At 37.7% G+C, this 16,619-nt stretch overlaps 1 protein-coding gene across 1 annotated transcript; it reads right to left on the minus strand.

Annotated features, from left to right (window-relative positions):
* Positions 1-954: 954 nt before the first annotated feature.
* Positions 955-2,974, minus strand: LOC118051299 (glutamate receptor 2.8). The gene is made up of 4 exons (XM_073406372.1): positions 2,645-2,974; positions 2,200-2,512; positions 1,678-2,084; positions 955-1,590 (listed from the first exon to the last, which is right to left on the minus strand). Exons 1-4 carry the CDS (start codon positions 2,972-2,974, stop codon positions 1,084-1,086), a joined length of 1,557 nt encoding a protein of 518 aa, XP_073262473.1. The 3' UTR covers positions 955-1,083.
* Positions 2,975-16,619: the final 13,645 nt, after the last annotated feature.

The raw sequence follows: 16,619 nt of genomic DNA on the forward strand, positions 1-16,619 counted from the left end.
GTTGGAAGTATGAGAGGGGTTTCTTTAAAACATGGTAACTTAATTTTGGATAATGATTTTGTTTTCGTTTTCACAATATAATTTATTTGGAAAGTCTGTAGAATTTATTTGGCCGCAAACAAGGAATGCAACTGCTTGCATTTTCACAGTATCTTGGGAAATTGCTGAAGAACATCTATAATTTGTGATAATAATTTACTAATTCTGAAACCCCATTTTGATCATGTTGGTGGGAGAAATAACTGATAATAGCTTTGGAATACTTAGAGGGGATAAAACACACCGTTCTATTTCAAACAACAAGATTATAAAATACAAACAAAAACTCCTAATATACACTATTTCTTTCTCTCTAGTGTTTCTCTCTTTTCTTTCACATACTCAATAGCATAAACTGAGCTACCCATTTATACACAAATTGAAAGTAAAAAAATTCAAAATTCAAGTGGTGTTAAGGTAGTCGACAATTGGTGGCTATAGGTGATAGTTGGTGGTTGATTAAGTTTACCACAACAAATTCCCTCTTTAAACTCAATTGAGGGATGTCATGTCAAGTATGAACTTCAATCTGATAAATATTTCTCCCTTCAATGGTTTTATAAAAATATCTGCAACTTGATCATTTGTTTTGCAGGATATCAGTTCAACTTTTTTGTTCTGACGTGTATAATGCTTATGTTTACGTTTTCACAATATAATATCTCTGGAAAGTCTGTAGAATTTATTTGGCCGCAAACAAGGTATGCAACTGCTTGCATTTCCACAGTATCTTGGGAAATTGCTGAAGAAAATCTATAATTTGTGATAATAATTTACTAATTCTGAAACTCAGTTTGATCCTACCTAGCTATAATTATGTTATATATAGTAATTCAATATTTAGAATTTGAAGTTCGAGTGTCACAAACGAGGAAATCGAACAGAGTAATATGTATTCTATAGCATTGCCTCCTGCATGTTCCTTTGGACTTTCCCATGAATTGCCAGGCCTCTGATGGCCTCCAATTATATTACAATGCTACAACTGCATCTACAGGTCTATAAGTTTCCCAGTGTAAAACTGTCAATGGTATCATCTGAAAGTCAATTGTGATCATGTTCTACTTCAAAAGAAACCCGTCTATCTTGATTTGGGTTTGTAAGGTGATCAATATTTATTACTACCTCTTGAGATGTTTGACTATCTGGACCGGGGAAAGAAGTAGTTTGAACTGAAGTGGCCGATGGGCTCGGCGCACCCATACTAGGCCCACTTTTTCTGAAAGTATGGGATTTTAAGTCCCTCTCAATAAAGATCCTGAAGAAATTGCTGACTTTTCTCCTTATGGAAATTGTGGAATTTAAAGGCCTCAACACTTTCCTTTCCTTGTAGACAAACATGACCATGAATATAATGAGAGCTAAGAGGGATGCTATTCCAGCAATTAAAAATAAGCCCCAGAAACTCTTGAGACTAAGGCTGTTAGATGTAACCGAGTTGCTTTGTTTTCCAAACCGAGCATTCTCGATTTCCTTCATTTTATCTCCCTCTGTTATGTTTAGAACTGCCCTTGATACATCTGGTACCAGAGGAGAACCTTTAGGGAAGGCCTGAAAATCACAACACAAAGCAGCAAGCCATTCTTTATCAGGGTTGACAATACATAAAGAGAAATGGAGAGGGGTGAATGAACTTACAAATCCGAAACCGTCCGTTTTAAATGTAGGATCAATCATGGCATATTTAGAGCAATACTTCGACAGAAAGAGCCTCGTATATGGTACTTCATCAAAAGCAGCAGCAATACCACCATTTCCACTTCCTTTTGATAAAAGGTCATCCCATTGTTCTGTGGTATTATACACAATGAGCTTGGACTCGTCGAAACCCAAGTCTAATAGGATTCCCTTAACAAAGCAACCGTGCTGGTAGCCTACATACTCCCCCTTCTTAATGAGCTCGTGTACATCCGTAACTGTAGGCCGCAGCTGCTGGACTGTAAGTAAACTAGTTAGACTGGCAGTGTAGCTTTGTGTGAGAATCAGCACAACAAAACACCATATGATTACCACTGCTCTAGACAAGTTGCTAACAACTGTCTCCCCTGCAATCATAGTTGAAAATAATAAAGTTGAAGTCAATTTGGTGTTTGAGACACTAAAACAAATATGTTAAACGAAAGAAGAAAAATTCAAAAGGGAAAGGGAAAGGAAAATTACTTTGTGCAAAAACCATGGTTGAGAAAGAAAACCAGAAGCTAGTGCCAGCTTGATGTGAAGCAGGCCCTCTAAAATCTTCATTGATTCTGTGTTCAAGAACCCAGATCACAAATCCAATGAAAATAAAGAAACAAAAACTTGTCACCCAGAGATCCCATGTCAGAGGCTTCAAGAAAACCCATGCATTTTTGCTGTTGTTGTCCACAATAGGGACGATCATGGAGACACCACTTTCAGTGTAAGGCAAAGTAAAATCAACATACTGGGATCTGTTGAAAAGAATAGTTGTATCTCCAACTACAGCATCAAAATTCTGTTGATAGCGAGCAAAAGAAACAAGATATCAATAAAAATTAGATTTGCAAGCATGAATCTGACCCAAATCTTGTTTCAGATATAAAACTGAATGTGATCAAGTACAGGAAAAGGTTGGTGAAAGTTTTACCTTCAAGTACACTTGATATATGAGATCATTGTAAGTTCCAGCTGGCTCGCCGTCAGGCTTGGCAAAGGGGATGTACTCGTAAGGCAAAGCATAAGGCAATGCTTTGACAACAGAATCAAAAACATCTATGCAGTATCCAGCGACGGTTGTGGTGTTAGAACTAGGATCTCTTGTTACTTTCACAAACTCACTGAAACCATCCTTCACAGGCACTCCTATTCTCAACTTCTTCCCATTCGTTGGAATCTCCCAGCCCTTGGGAACAGAAGTTGTATCACCCGGCCATATGACAGTTGAAAGATCGGAGCTAGAACCTGAGTACGCAGTCATACTATTTGTTGAGTTCAATGTACTTATAGCATTCACCTGAGTTGAGTCATTTTGGGTAGCTCGGAAGAAGAAGGGACTCCTGATGGAAGTGAGAGAAGGACTTGATGCAGAAAATGATATAATGGGCACCTGAGCTTTTTCTCCAAGTTCAATAACAAAATTGGCTTGCATTGATGTTGTTGGGCCTATGATTGCTTGCACTTCAACATTTTTTATCAGGTCCAGGGCTGTACTTGTAAAAGGATTAAGAAAACAATTACTCGTATAGATCAATTATTTTCAATAATCAGTAAAGATCAATCAGAGAGACTTAATTATGACTTTTTTGCGCTTTATATTAAATTAGACTTCTGATATATCATTAATATAGTGGTTATGCAGAGAAATCAAGGAATGGATTATACGATGCATTTGAGGTTCTCCTGCCCGTCCTAAACAAAGATAAGACACAGCAATCTAAAAATCAGCACACCTCATCTCCTTTCATTGATGTGATCTGGGATATCTGATGCAGCCGAGTAATTTAAAAATTTAAAAATAGATGGTCTAATAGATGCTTTTATAGAAATTTAAAATTGAAGGTTCCAAATAAAGATCTAACCCAAACAGACCAATATAGATGCTCTAATAGATGCTTTATAGACTATTAGAATAAATCTAGATTTAAAATTAAGTTTAGTCATGTCAGACCAGGTTAGTAGCTTACAACTATGATAATGAAAGATCTTGCAGTTAGATCAAGCCCAAATTTCTCCAGGTAATAAGCAGTTTTTCCACATAATTAGGCTTAGAAATTGCAATTTTTTTTTCCAGACCATTTGATCTCCCATAATTAGGCTTAGAAATTGCTATTTAGACTAGTTTTGTTCTTTTTCCTATGAGTTTTTGGATTATTTATTTATTTTGTTTTAATTCTTTTTATGCCTTTAGACTTTAAGTTGTTTTCTAATAAAGATAAGTTAATTTTCTGATCTATTTAAAAGAGGGTCACCATATATTTATTTTTCAGGAATACAAAAGGTTCACATCTTCAACTATTTTTACTCATTAAAACTTTTATATTTTTTGTGTTATTATTGTCTTGTTAGCTTCCACATACATCAATATATTTGAGATAAATATTAAAAATTTAAGAGTTTCTTCCTTACAGTTTTGCTGCTGACAACAATTAGCAAAATAATTTATTAAATGAATTAGTAAATCCTAAATTATTATCCAAGCAAAAGCTAAACAAGTGACTTCTTTGACACGGAGTATTCAATAGCTAGGTAGCTTTTAGTTACTGTTTTAAGAAAGAAAAAAACAAAGACATAGGGACACAAAATATGTTTTCATGTCCTTCATGTTTTGAAAACTCTAAAATTATAAAATTATTATAGAAACATATTTATTTGTGTGTCCGTCTCTATCCTTCTAAGCATGTTAACTTGTTAAACTTGAGGCCCAGATCATAAAACTAGGATAACCTCATAAAAAGTAAATTAAAAAAAAGTATGAAGCTCAATCCCCAATAACCCTAATATTAAATGATTGAATTGAAACTAAAAAATTGATTAAAAAAACACAAAAAACAACTCAAATCAGACTAGGTTAACCCACCAAATCCATGACTCGAGCCATAAGACTGGAATAACCTTATAGAAAGTAAACCATGAAACTTAATTTTCAATCAACCCAATGTTAAATGATGAAATTTAGATAAAGAGAAAAAAACCAATTAGAAAAAGGAGAAAAAAGCTTTAGTTAACTGAAATAACTTGTCAAATCCAAGATTTAAATTATGAGATTAAGATAACCTTATAAAAAGTAAATTAAAATAAATTATAAAGTTTAATTTTCAATAAACATAATGTTGAATGATGGAATTGAAATTGAAAAAAAAATCGATTAGATTAAAAAAACAAAAAAAAAAACCAATATTGTAGTAAATAATATTTTGCGAGAAAGAGTACAGTAAAATCTCTTTCTCTTTTAGTTTTATTTTTGATGTTTTTCATATTTAATAATATAATAATAATAATTATGAAATGAAATAAATAACAATACATCAATTAATAAAATGATGTGGACAAATATAATGATATATAATAATTTTATTAGCTTGGTCCATAATCTATATAGTGAACTAAGGCTTAATTAGATAACAAGCATTAAATCTTTAGGTGTTGGCTGAGGAGGTGATGGATTTGCTCTCCACGATATCATTTATATATATATATATATATAATAATCGAGATGTATTATTAAAACAGCTCGATTAAGGTTCACGATATCATCTTAGATTTAATGAGACATTGTGATATAGAAGTTTCTCATGAATCATCCGTATAAAATTTAACGGGAGGAGGGTTTTAACCTTACTGTATACATAAAACATAGTTTGAGCAATGATTTATAACCGAAGCAAGCTGACTACAGAATCAAGAAAGAGGAGGGAGAGAGAGGGAACCTGCAGCAGCTGCACCAGCAACATCGTTCTTGGAGTCCCTGGTGATGAGGACCAGCCTGGTTTTGTAATCACCATGAGTGCCATAGAAGTCTGAGAGAGACATATTGATGCCACTCAACCCAATCTTGCCATCCAAGTCATTGTCCAAGTCAAGAACCACACCTACTTTCACTGGGATTATAGATGTTGAGTTCTTGGCCATTCCCATTTCAAAGAAGAAAATCTTCAAAAAAAGAAGGGAAAAGAAAGAGAGAGCAGGCATTGTTGTCTACTTGTGGTTGAGCTGATTCCCAGTTTGTTGGTTTAAGCTTGAAAGAACTCTCTCTTATTTATACAAGGCTGTGGCCTGTAGGGTACTTCAAACATGTGGATCCTTAAAGCCTAGATGAAGATCTCAAATCAGTGGTTGGAGAGGGCCCAACCATTAATTTAGGAAGCATTTGGGAACGTAGTTGAAACCGCGTTTTTACAAAATTTAATTAATTTTTTTTTAAAATTTAATTAATTTTTTTTTGTTAAAATATAATACAGTTTGTATGTTTTGGATTGTTTTGATATGCTGATGTTAAAAATTATTTTTAAAAAATAAAAAATATTATTAGTATGCATTTCAGCATGAAAAGTTATTTGAAAAGTTATTAAGCTTTGAAAAAACAAAACAGGAGAGGTTTCCTGAGTTTTGTTGCAAGGAAATTTCATGCTTTGATTTTTTTTATTCGTTTGCATACTTTTTTTCTTATTTTTCTTGTTAATTGTATGATTTTTCCCCTGGCTTGTCTGATGTTACTGATCAAATATCTTCCTTGTCTCTGATTTCACTATCGGTTACCTTGACTAATTAAATCAATGTACGTATGGTTAGACTTTTTGAAGTTTTGGCTAATTAAATCAAGATTTGTATATTTAAGTCGTCTATTTCACTTACTAAGATAATGAATAGCATCCTTTCGACGAAGCATCCTTCGTCATTGTCGCACCCCAAAAAAAATCCAGGCGCGTGACATCGGCTGGCGATTTTTCTCATTGTTGCGTTTGCTTTGAATTCGTTCGTGGGAGTCGCCACCTAGTAATTTATTGAGGGCTACTAGGAAACCTGATGTACTGGTCTTGTCAGAGATCATGGGTAAGGGACTGGTTGTGGTTAGGGAAGGTATTAGCACCCCTAACACACCCTACCTGAGATAAGCTGCTTCGTGTTCTGATGTGATTTGAAAATTTAAAATATTAATTAAATTCTTAGGCTTGAATAAATCAGTTATTAAATCCCCGAATATATGTAGAAACTTGTCCTCATATTTTCATGGAAAATACAACTTGATTTTATTTGTCCTTGAGATATTTAACCATATTTAAATTAACAAATAATTCTTTTTGTCCTTTTTTGATTTTTAATTCAATAACATAAATAAATAAAAAAACCAACATACAAGCACACACAAACATTTCTTTTTTTTGTTTTTGTTTTTATTATCACTTTCCCTTTTTCTTTTCTTTTCTTTTTTACTATTTTCTTTTTTTTTTACATCCACATTTATACAGATTACACATTATAAAGAAAACTCAAAATCAAACAAATATTACATTGAAAATTACAAAACAATCTAAAACTATTCAGAACAGTGGCAAACGGACTTCTGGAGTTGCCGGAACAGTTTTCAGCAGGGTTTCTAGCGCTGGAACAGTGTCGGCGCGTGGTCCTCACGCACCACCGCAAATGGCGGCGCGTGGACCCACGCGCCGCCGTGAAAACAAACCGAAAATAGGGGGTCTGTAACTGCTTATTCCTCTCTTCAATCCCCTGCTGTCCGTCACCTGCAAATCTCAAACAACACAGCAAGGGCAATCGATTTTAAGTTTTTTCTTTCCTTGACAGATCTGCATTTTTCTCTCTTCTTCTCCGTTTCGGATCGGCTTCTCTCTGGTTGCAGGTCCAGCCGTTGATTCTCAGTCGTAGGTGAGGCTGCTTCTGTGGGCGCCGCCGTATGGGGGCTGATTGATGGAGACGGGGTGACCGGTTCTGTGGTGTGCTGGAGGAGATCGGCCGCCGCTGTGATGGGCTCTGTTCGTTGCCCGGCTGCTGCTACTGGAGGAACATGGCGCCGCTGCACGAGGATGGGGCCGTCGCTGCTGTCATTTCCCCGTTGTTCTCTGTTTCCAGCGGTGGGTTTCTTCTTCTGCCGATGGCAGATCTTGTTGCTGCTGTCGTTTGGCCAGCCGAGTGGAGCAAATCAGAGGAACAAAAACAGGGGGAGTTGTGGTGGCCAAGGGAAAAAGGAACGGCTGAGAGGGAGGATTTGTGGAGGAGGGAGCTGATTTGTGGCTGAAAGAGGAGAGAACCGGCTGTCTGCTGCTCCGGTTTTGTTGGCTGGAAAAGGAGAAGAAAATGGGGCCAGGACTGGAAGAGTGAGGGAGATGCCGGGTCCGGGGTTGTGCTGGTGAGGGAGCAGAACCTTTGGTCGGGTCTGTCAGAAAAAAATTAAGTCCGGGAAGTGCAGGCTGTTTGGTTGGTTTCGAAAGAGAGAAAAAAATGTCAAGGGTGTTTGGGGGCTGTTTGGCCGTGTGTGGGGAAGCTGTGGCTGGGGGAAGGAAGAAGATAAAAATAAAAAATCAAAGGGGCTGGTGGACTCCGGCGGCTGCCTTTGGGTAGAGATAAGTTTAGGGTTTTTTGTGTTTCTCCCCCCTTTACAAAATTGTCCTTGTCGCACGTGTGCGGCGTCGCGGCGAAAAAATATAGTGGTTGTTCCATTTTCTTATCTACAATGTAAATCTATCTATATCTATTTGGTAAATATGGGGAGACAAGAAAACATTGTCTTTGATCGGTGAAAAATGGAATGGGAGTCGCCACCTAGTATTTTGGTCACTAGGAACCCTAACTGGTCTCAGAGATCGGGTACGGGGACTGGTTGCGTAAAGGGAAGGTATCAGCACCCCAAATACGCCTTACCTAAGGTAAGCTGCATTGTTTGATTGTCTGATAAAAACTAAGGTGTTATTGTACTTCTAGTCGTTGGTCTGTCTATGGTTCAAGAAAAATCCTCCTCAGTAAGAAAGTCTTTTATCTTATCGGGTAAAATCCTAACCGTTCAAACGTCTATACCAAAAAAATATTTAGGAATACGTTTTACGTATAAATTCGTAATCCCAATTAAAAGGAAAACAAAAAGATTTTTTAGAATTTTTGAAATATTGGCCTAGTTCTCATGGCTTAAATAAACTGGTTATCAAAGCCAAAATGCATGTTAATACATATATTGTTTTGAAAATTTCCTTTGTTGTGTGAAAATATGAGGTTATAATATTTATATATATATATATATTGGAGAGACTAGGCCGTATTTTAAAACAAAAAAACATTTTTTTTGGAAAATATTATTTTTTATATGTTTTAACAAAAATCGGGTATTTTAATACTGGGTTTGTATTCTTACGGTATAAAAATACAAACCAATATTATTCCACCCTAAAAACAAAATGCAGGAAAAATCAACAATATTTTTAAGGACTTTTGGAAATTTTTTGAAAGCAAAAACATTTTTTATTTCGAAAATCTTTGATGTTTTAACGAAAACCAGGTATTTTAATACCGGATTTGTATCTTTACAGTATAAAAATACAAACCAGTATTGATCAAAATACAGTAACAAAATTGTGGAAATCACATATTTTCAAAATAATTTTTTTTTTTGAAGAATTTTTATTTTTAATAAAAAAAAGTTTTTAAGTTGGGTCCCGTTCGGCCCATATGGCTGGGCTTGACCCAGCAGGCCTAACCACTGGCCCAAGCCAGTGTCCTGGGTGGAAGCTCACGCGTGCATCCATCATATACAAATGGTATTTTTCAAGTGAATTAAAATTCACTTTGAACAGTAAAAAATGCAAAACGAAAACCACGCACAGTAACATGCAAAAGAAGACACACATAGTAACATATGGTACTGTTCAAGTGAATTATAATTCACTTGAACAGTAACATTTGCATTTCACTGTTCAAGTGAATTATAATTCACTTGCACAGTGAAAATGCTAAAGGAAATCACCTTCACAGAGACGCAAAACGCTTACCTGGACGTGGAACCGAAAGGAGTGAAGACGATGCCGAACACTCACAGTGATGCTGGTGGCGGTGGAGAGGAAACCAATGAGGGCTCACGGTGGTTCTGGCAGTGGCTGGTTTGGCGGTGGCGTTGCTGCGGCTCCTCTTCCTCTTCCTTGCTGTTTTGGCGCTGCTTTTTCTCTGTTTCCCTTTCTCCTGCTACTCCCAACTGTGCTGTTGTCAACTACAAAGACAGTGGCAGCTGGTGGTGATGGCTTGGGTGGTGGTCGAACGTCCGTGTTGCTGGTGCTGCAGCGGAGGTTGGTGGCTCCAAACGACGGTGCTCAACGGTCCGGTGACTTCTCGGGTCGTGCTCGGTCTTGGTTTTCTCTAAGCTCTCCCACGGTTTCTGTAATCTTCCCCCCCTGCTGGTTCTGTTTCTTTGAGTTTTGAGTATTTATTCCTTTAGTTCAACGGTTTCTCTCTCCTTCAGTTTCTTTCCCTCTCTTGGTCTCGGGTCTTTTCTTCTTCCTTTTTCCGTGCTTCACATCTTTCCCCTTCTTTTATAGGCGGGCAAAGGAGCGGGGCTGCATGGGCAGCGTGGGGAGCAGAACAAGGTGGGTTGAGCTGGGCAACGTGGGGGGTAGCGCCGGTCGGCTGGTCGGTGAGCGTGGTCGATCATGGCGTGGCCCTCCTGGCTTCGCGTCGTCCGAGGTGCATGGGCTTGGTATGTCAGCGCACGCGAGGAGAGAGGGGCACCGACTGATTAAACAAAGGTTTCGTCCATGCTGCTGCACGTTCGGGGAGGAAGAAGAAAGGGGAACAGTGCCGTTCAAAACGGCACCGTTCGGTCTTTTTTTTTTTTTTTTTTTATGTATGAAACGGCGTCGTTTCGGAGAAAACGCGCCGTTTCATTTAAAAATGGCGCCAGAACGCGCCCAATTTCGAATTTAGCCCTCAATCATCTTTGTTCATTTCAATTGAGTCCCTGCCAATTTCGGTCCTCGCCCCCATAGTTGGCCGCGTTTTTCACCTTGGTCCTTGGCCTCTGATTTATGCAATTAAGCCCTCAATTGATCAATAAACTTCCAATTTCTTCAATTACGCCCCTGAATCAATTCAAAACAGCCCCCTATATTTACCCGCTTTTTCCAAATTGGTCCCTGGTTTCGGATTTTCACAATTGAGCCCCTAATTGGCCATTAAACTTCAATATTTATGCAATTAAGCCCCTGATTTGACCTAATAAATTCCAAAAAATTATATTTTGGCCCCAGAACTTAAATTTCTTCTAATTAAAGCCCAAATTGACTTAAAAATCGATTTTTCTTGCAATCAAATCCTCTATAAATTCAAATAAAAATCCAATTAAGTCCATAAACATCCAAATTTGGGCTTTTCTCCTCCAAAAATTCAAATTTTCCTTCTCAACAAGGCTCTCATCCTTCAAGAATATATTGTCAAAAATCCATCTTTGTATTTTTTAACCTCCTTCGGCTATTTATTTTATTTCAATTATGGGGACCCAAAAATGGGTTACAACAGTCCTCCCCCCTTGTAAGTGTTGGAAACCAGTATTTATAGGCAAAAAAATATTGCCAAGTTTTCAAAATTGGTCCCTTAACTTTCTTTTTTTGTAAAATTTGATTTTTCTTGTTTTTTTTTGTATTTTTTTGAAAATGAGCAATATCAACGTCGACTCGATGAGGAAAATCAATGATTTTAAAAACGACGCGTGAAAAGTCGAACGCGTTTGAAAAATTAAATTCTTTTTAGACGACGTTGAAAATGCTAAAATGACGAAAATATATTAAAAACATATTTTTTTGGATTTTCTTTGTTTTTCTCTATTTTTGGAATTTTTTTGAAAATATATCAAAAACATGGGTCAAAAATTGGGTAGCAACAGATGCCCCCTCTTTACAATGCTTACGAAGCGAAAATCCTCAAAATTTTGCATAGTAAGCTTTGTAAAGAAAACAAAAGAAAAATGATTTCATTATCTTGGGCAACCTGCCTACACATACTCACTCTAGTCTATTTTCACGGGCGACCGACCCACACTCTCCCAATAGTCTATTTTCACGGGCGACCTGCCCACACATTGGGTTTACCTGAGATCCCATCTGGCGACCTCATTCAACTGGAACGAAAATATTGCGTAACTCGATTAACCTGAAATCCCTTCTGGCGATTCCCTTTAACCAAAGCTACATGAGATCCCATCTGGCGACCTCATTCAACTGGAACTAAACTGTGTAACTCGGTTAACCTGAAATCCCATCTGGCGATTCCCTTTAACCAAAGCTACATGAGATCCCATCTGGCGACCTCATTTAACCAAAACAAAAGAATGTGTAAAAAATGGTCTCATTGTACGGGTGACTAACCCTAGAAAAAAAGCTGGTCTCATTGTACGGGTGACGAACCCTAGAAAAAAAAGCTGGTCTCATTGTACGGGTGACGAACCCTAGAAATAAGCTGGTCTCATTGTACGGGTGACGAACCCTGGTGCTGGTCTCATTGTACGGGTGACGAACCTTAGTGCTGCTGGTCTCATTGTACGGGTGACGAACCCTAGAAAAATGCTGGTCTCATTGTACGGGTGACGAACCCTGGAAAAATGGTGGTCTCATTGTACGGGTGACCGACCCCGGAAAAATGCTGGTCTCATTGTACGGGTGACCGACCCAGGAAAAATGCTGGTCTCATTGTACGGGTGACCGACCCCAGAAAAATGCTGGTCTCATTGTATGGGTGACCGACCCCAGAAAAAAAATATGATGAAGTGGTCTCGTTGTGATGGGCGACCTACCCAAATAGAAAGAATATGAAATGCGGTCTCATTGTAATGGGTGACCTACCCAGATGGAAAAAATGTGGAAAACTGCGGTCTCATTGTCATGGGTGACCTACCCGGATGGAAAAAATATGAAGAACGGTCTTATTATGATGGGCGACCTACCCAGATGGAAAAAATATGATATGACAAGTGTGAAAAATAGGACTTACCTGGCGAAGTCCTGAGGGGATGATAGAAGAAGGGCTGGAAAACTTGGTGCTTCCTGATAAGTCCCGATCATAGGATTTGAAAACTCGGTGTTTCCTGACTGCGAGGGTTGAAAACTCGAGACTTCCCGATTGCAAGGTTGATCTTGTCATTTCTTTGGGATTTTCCTAATGTTAGGGTTCATCCATCGTCCTTTTATTCCATGATCAAAACCGATTCTTTATTATCATCACCACCATGCTTCTTTCTTTTCCAATATCTTGCTGGACCTCCTTAAGGATTTTTCCTGTAACAATTCAAAAATATGTGCAAAATTTTTTTTTTCTTTTGTTTTTTTTTTTTTAGGTTAGATGACATGCATGCATCCTTACTGTTTTGAATATAGGTCCCCCCCTCTTTGATGCTCCATCGTCATAGGGTGCCTTTGTTTTCATTCCAAAGCTTTCCTTGCTCTTTCGATGCATTGGCTCATTCATGTGCAAGCCATCCAACTCAGCTGTAAATGTAGTGCCCAACCCGGGCTGTCTTCGACAATTACTGCTTGCATCGTTCATCAAGCTTGACCTGCCCCAAGTGTGGTACTGCTTGATTCATCATGAAGGATTTTCTCCTGGCTTCTTCTGAGAATTATCCTCTGATTGATTGTGTGCATCATGCCAATACCCATCACAATTGTTAATCAGTCATGAACTTGCCTCTATTTGAAACAGTACTCTTTAAGTACATGTTATCATCAGCCTTCTTGGAACTCATTCAGTCATCCAATCATGCATCTCATAACTTGCAGTACAAAGGCTCATGGTTGTATGCTCAGTGCTCTTCTCATAGACTCCTTTCAACTCTTCTAATCAGATTGTGAAAAGAAATGCCTCGGCCTCATCAATGATGCTACTTCTATCACCCATACTCATGCGGTGAAGTGCTCATCTGGCTTCAAAACAAATTGTCCCACACAGTCAATCTTCGGGGTGGGTGCCTTTCTGACATTCATTCAATGCAGTTGCGTGGTAACGTCTGTCGATAACCATGTTTCAAAGGATGACAATATGAGATTGTCCTTCAAGTGCATCATTGTTCCACAGTCAGTCTTGGTGGTGTGCATATGTTCGATGTTCATTCAAATGCACTCACCCGATAACATCTGTTAGGAGTCATAGCCATGTTTCAGAGGGTGACCCAAGATGGAGATATGAAAATATCCATCAAGTGCAGCGTTGCTCATCAATTGCTGCTGAAGTTCACTGAATCATGGATTGTCTTTGAACAACATTTGCCCAGCAATGATATGAATGCTCGTTCATCAGTTTATACTCAATGATGTTTTCCTTTGTCATTGTCAAATGATAATCATAACTTTCCGGGACTTTGATGACTCATCATCTGATTCTTTCTTTGCCCCCAGCTGATCTGGATACTGTTTGTTTTCCTTCTTAAGGTCCACTGTATTGCCCCAGTTGCTCAACTTTTCAAGGAGTGTCGAGGACTTCAATGTCATTTCTATCAACGATTTTGCATACTCAATCAATGTTTCTTCTGTGTTTGATAATCTTCCTTGTTCTGGAATCAACTCTCATATTTCAAAGATCATGTCTATTCAAAGTCTAGTTTGTTGAAATGAAATCAAGAGATGTCCTTTTTTGGAAATCTTTTGAAAATCAAGCTTTTTGATCAAAGACCCAACACACGTTATTCGAAATACAACAGTCCTTTGATTGTCTTGTATTTTGAAAACAGAAATCGACCCGTTGTAGGATTAAAATGGCTTTTTCCATGGTTCTTTGTATCAATTTGAATCCTTGATATTGGGTATATCATTTGATGGTCTGTGTGATGGTGACATTTTTTGTGAATTTCAAAAAACAAGATGCTCAGGCTTTATCAAGAAAAGTTGTTTCTTTTCTTAGCTTTATTTTATCAGCATGCATAATAACCAGTAGCTTAATTCATGAAGTCACGACCCTTATGGAAAAGCTCTTTAAGTTTTGAGAGCGCATTTATCGGTTCAAATTTCTTGCTTGATTAAAAGGGCTTTTAAAAGCACGTAATGCAGGCTATGGTTCATGGCTATGAAAGAAAGGAATTTCAAACAGGCTCAAAAGTGTTTGAGGGTTTCAAAGACTAGGATCAACATCAACTATTCATCAACTCTTTTCTATTGTTGTCTTTGTAGAGGAAACGACATATAACCTTGTTAACCTCAAAGTTTAGACTTTTCTTAACATAAGTCATAATGCAAATCCACATTTCCTTGATGAATAAACAACCTTAATCATCTGATAAATCAGAGGCTTTATAATGGACACCAAAAGTCACGTTTATAGCTTAGTCTTTTTTTCTGGTATTGACTTTTGTTGTCCTTGATTGAAATTGCTTTTGCTTTTCATAGACATGATAGGCGTTTTCTTTCCTTTATCTTCGACTTGCTTCTTTAAGTGAAGGCAATTTCAACTTCTTCCTTTTTTTTCATTTTTTTTTTCATAGCCTTCCTCAAAACTTTCTTATATGCCCCAGTCTATGTGTCTTCTTCTAGCTCTCTTTCAATCATTGGATTTTTGTTCTAAGCCTTCTCTTTATCCATTAATTATATCAATGTCTCAACATATCTCTCATCTGCCCCAGTATGGGGTGTGATCTAGTCAGGGTTTTCATGAAAGAATATTCTATTCAGCTCAAAATGGGACTACAAGGGATATAACCTTTAGAAAGTGAAGGGATATCAAAGATGGCCTTTTCTCATTTCAAGCAAGGTCAGTTAGAACTGATAAATTTTGACCTCATCCAATGAATGATTTGGACTTGTAAGAGTCATGATTCACGAGTCCATAACTATTGAATCCACTATATGTCATTATGCATATACTGCTAAAAACTTAGCTATATGATGTTGGTTCAGTTTCAAAAGGTATGAGTTCAAAATTGTTTGGTCACGTCATGTCATTTCAACAAGATCGAGTCATTTCTGCAATCAAAACACTTTTAATCTTCCAGATTGATTAACCTTTATCGCATGTTGGAGTTTGATCAAAATATTTTGTCAGAATAAAATGTTAAACATCTATTGATTTCAAAACAACAAAAAGATAAAAGCAAGGCATGTTTCGTTGAAGGATGAGATGTGATCCCAAAACAAAATGCAGAATTCCAAAACAATATGATTGATTGTTCATCACCATTCTTGAATCAGCTTTTCTGGCAATATTTGCGTTTTGCAAGCATTTCGATCAACATGTCATTCTGAAGATGTTCGGGGGACAATATAGCCAATGACACCCTCCTTCACTGACTCCACTTGTCTCTTGCTCACCAACTTTCAGACTCAATTCTTGCAATTCTTTGAAACTGTTCATTGAAATGGTTGAGGACCCCACCACGACAATCACATCTCTTATCTGGATTATACCAAACTAGAAATTGGTGGTTGCATGGGATTTGTCGGAGTCAAGCAAAATTATGGAATCTGGCAGATGCTGGTCGACAAACTTAAACGGCAGAGGAATGTCCCATCTTGGCAAAGACATTTGAGCAATTGATGCTACCGTGAGACCTGGCTATACCCCATAATTAAGGGTTCACACGTCAAAGTCATCTCCTGATTCAACCTCTCATCATTGTTCTGGAATCCATGGCAGATCCTTCAATCTTTCCTCTCTTCATAGCTTGTTCAAATCTTCGGCAAATCCTCACAACATTATTTCAATCTTCCAATGTTGCTATGGTTGGTTGAGGATTGTTAGAAACTTTCCAACAGCTTGGTAATCTTGGCAGCGCCCAGAAACTTGTATTATTGCCACTACCTGACGTGTGGAATCACACATTGTCTTATTGGAAAGAAAACGATGAACATTAATCTCCTCTATTTCTTCTTCGATTTCTCTTGAACGATGCAGCAAACAAGCACCAATAGAGGGAGTTCTGCTATGTTGAAGTTTTAGTCTTCTTCATGTTTTTCAGTCTAGGCATGTCTCTTCTCTCTACTTTTGTGTTTTAATACTGACATTGTTGGAGAGAAATCATAGATGATCTGAAACTACTGTATTCCTTCTTGGATTTCCCACTTGCGGATCCACAAACAGATTCCTGCCGAGAGAGCTCTACAACGTTGAAGTTTGAAGTCTGCTCATATTTTCCAGACCAGGTCTGGCTCTTCAAC

This window comes from Populus alba, chromosome 18 (genome assembly GCF_005239225.2).
Source record: "Populus alba chromosome 18, ASM523922v2, whole genome shotgun sequence".
Lineage (NCBI taxonomy): Eukaryota > Viridiplantae > Streptophyta > Magnoliopsida > Malpighiales > Salicaceae > Populus > Populus alba.

Coding starts and splice junctions, on each gene's coding strand:
- LOC118051299 (XM_073406372.1), bottom strand. CDS start 2,974: ATGACTGCGTACTCAGGTTCTAGCTCCGATCTTTCAACTGTCATATGG. Junction 2,085..2,199: donor AACCATGGTTTTTGCACAAA/GTAATTTTCCTT, acceptor CTATGATTGCAG/GGGAGACAGTTGTTAGCAAC. Junction 1,591..1,677: donor AAACGGACGGTTTCGGATTT/GTAAGTTCATTC, acceptor TGTGATTTTCAG/GCCTTCCCTAAAGGTTCTCC.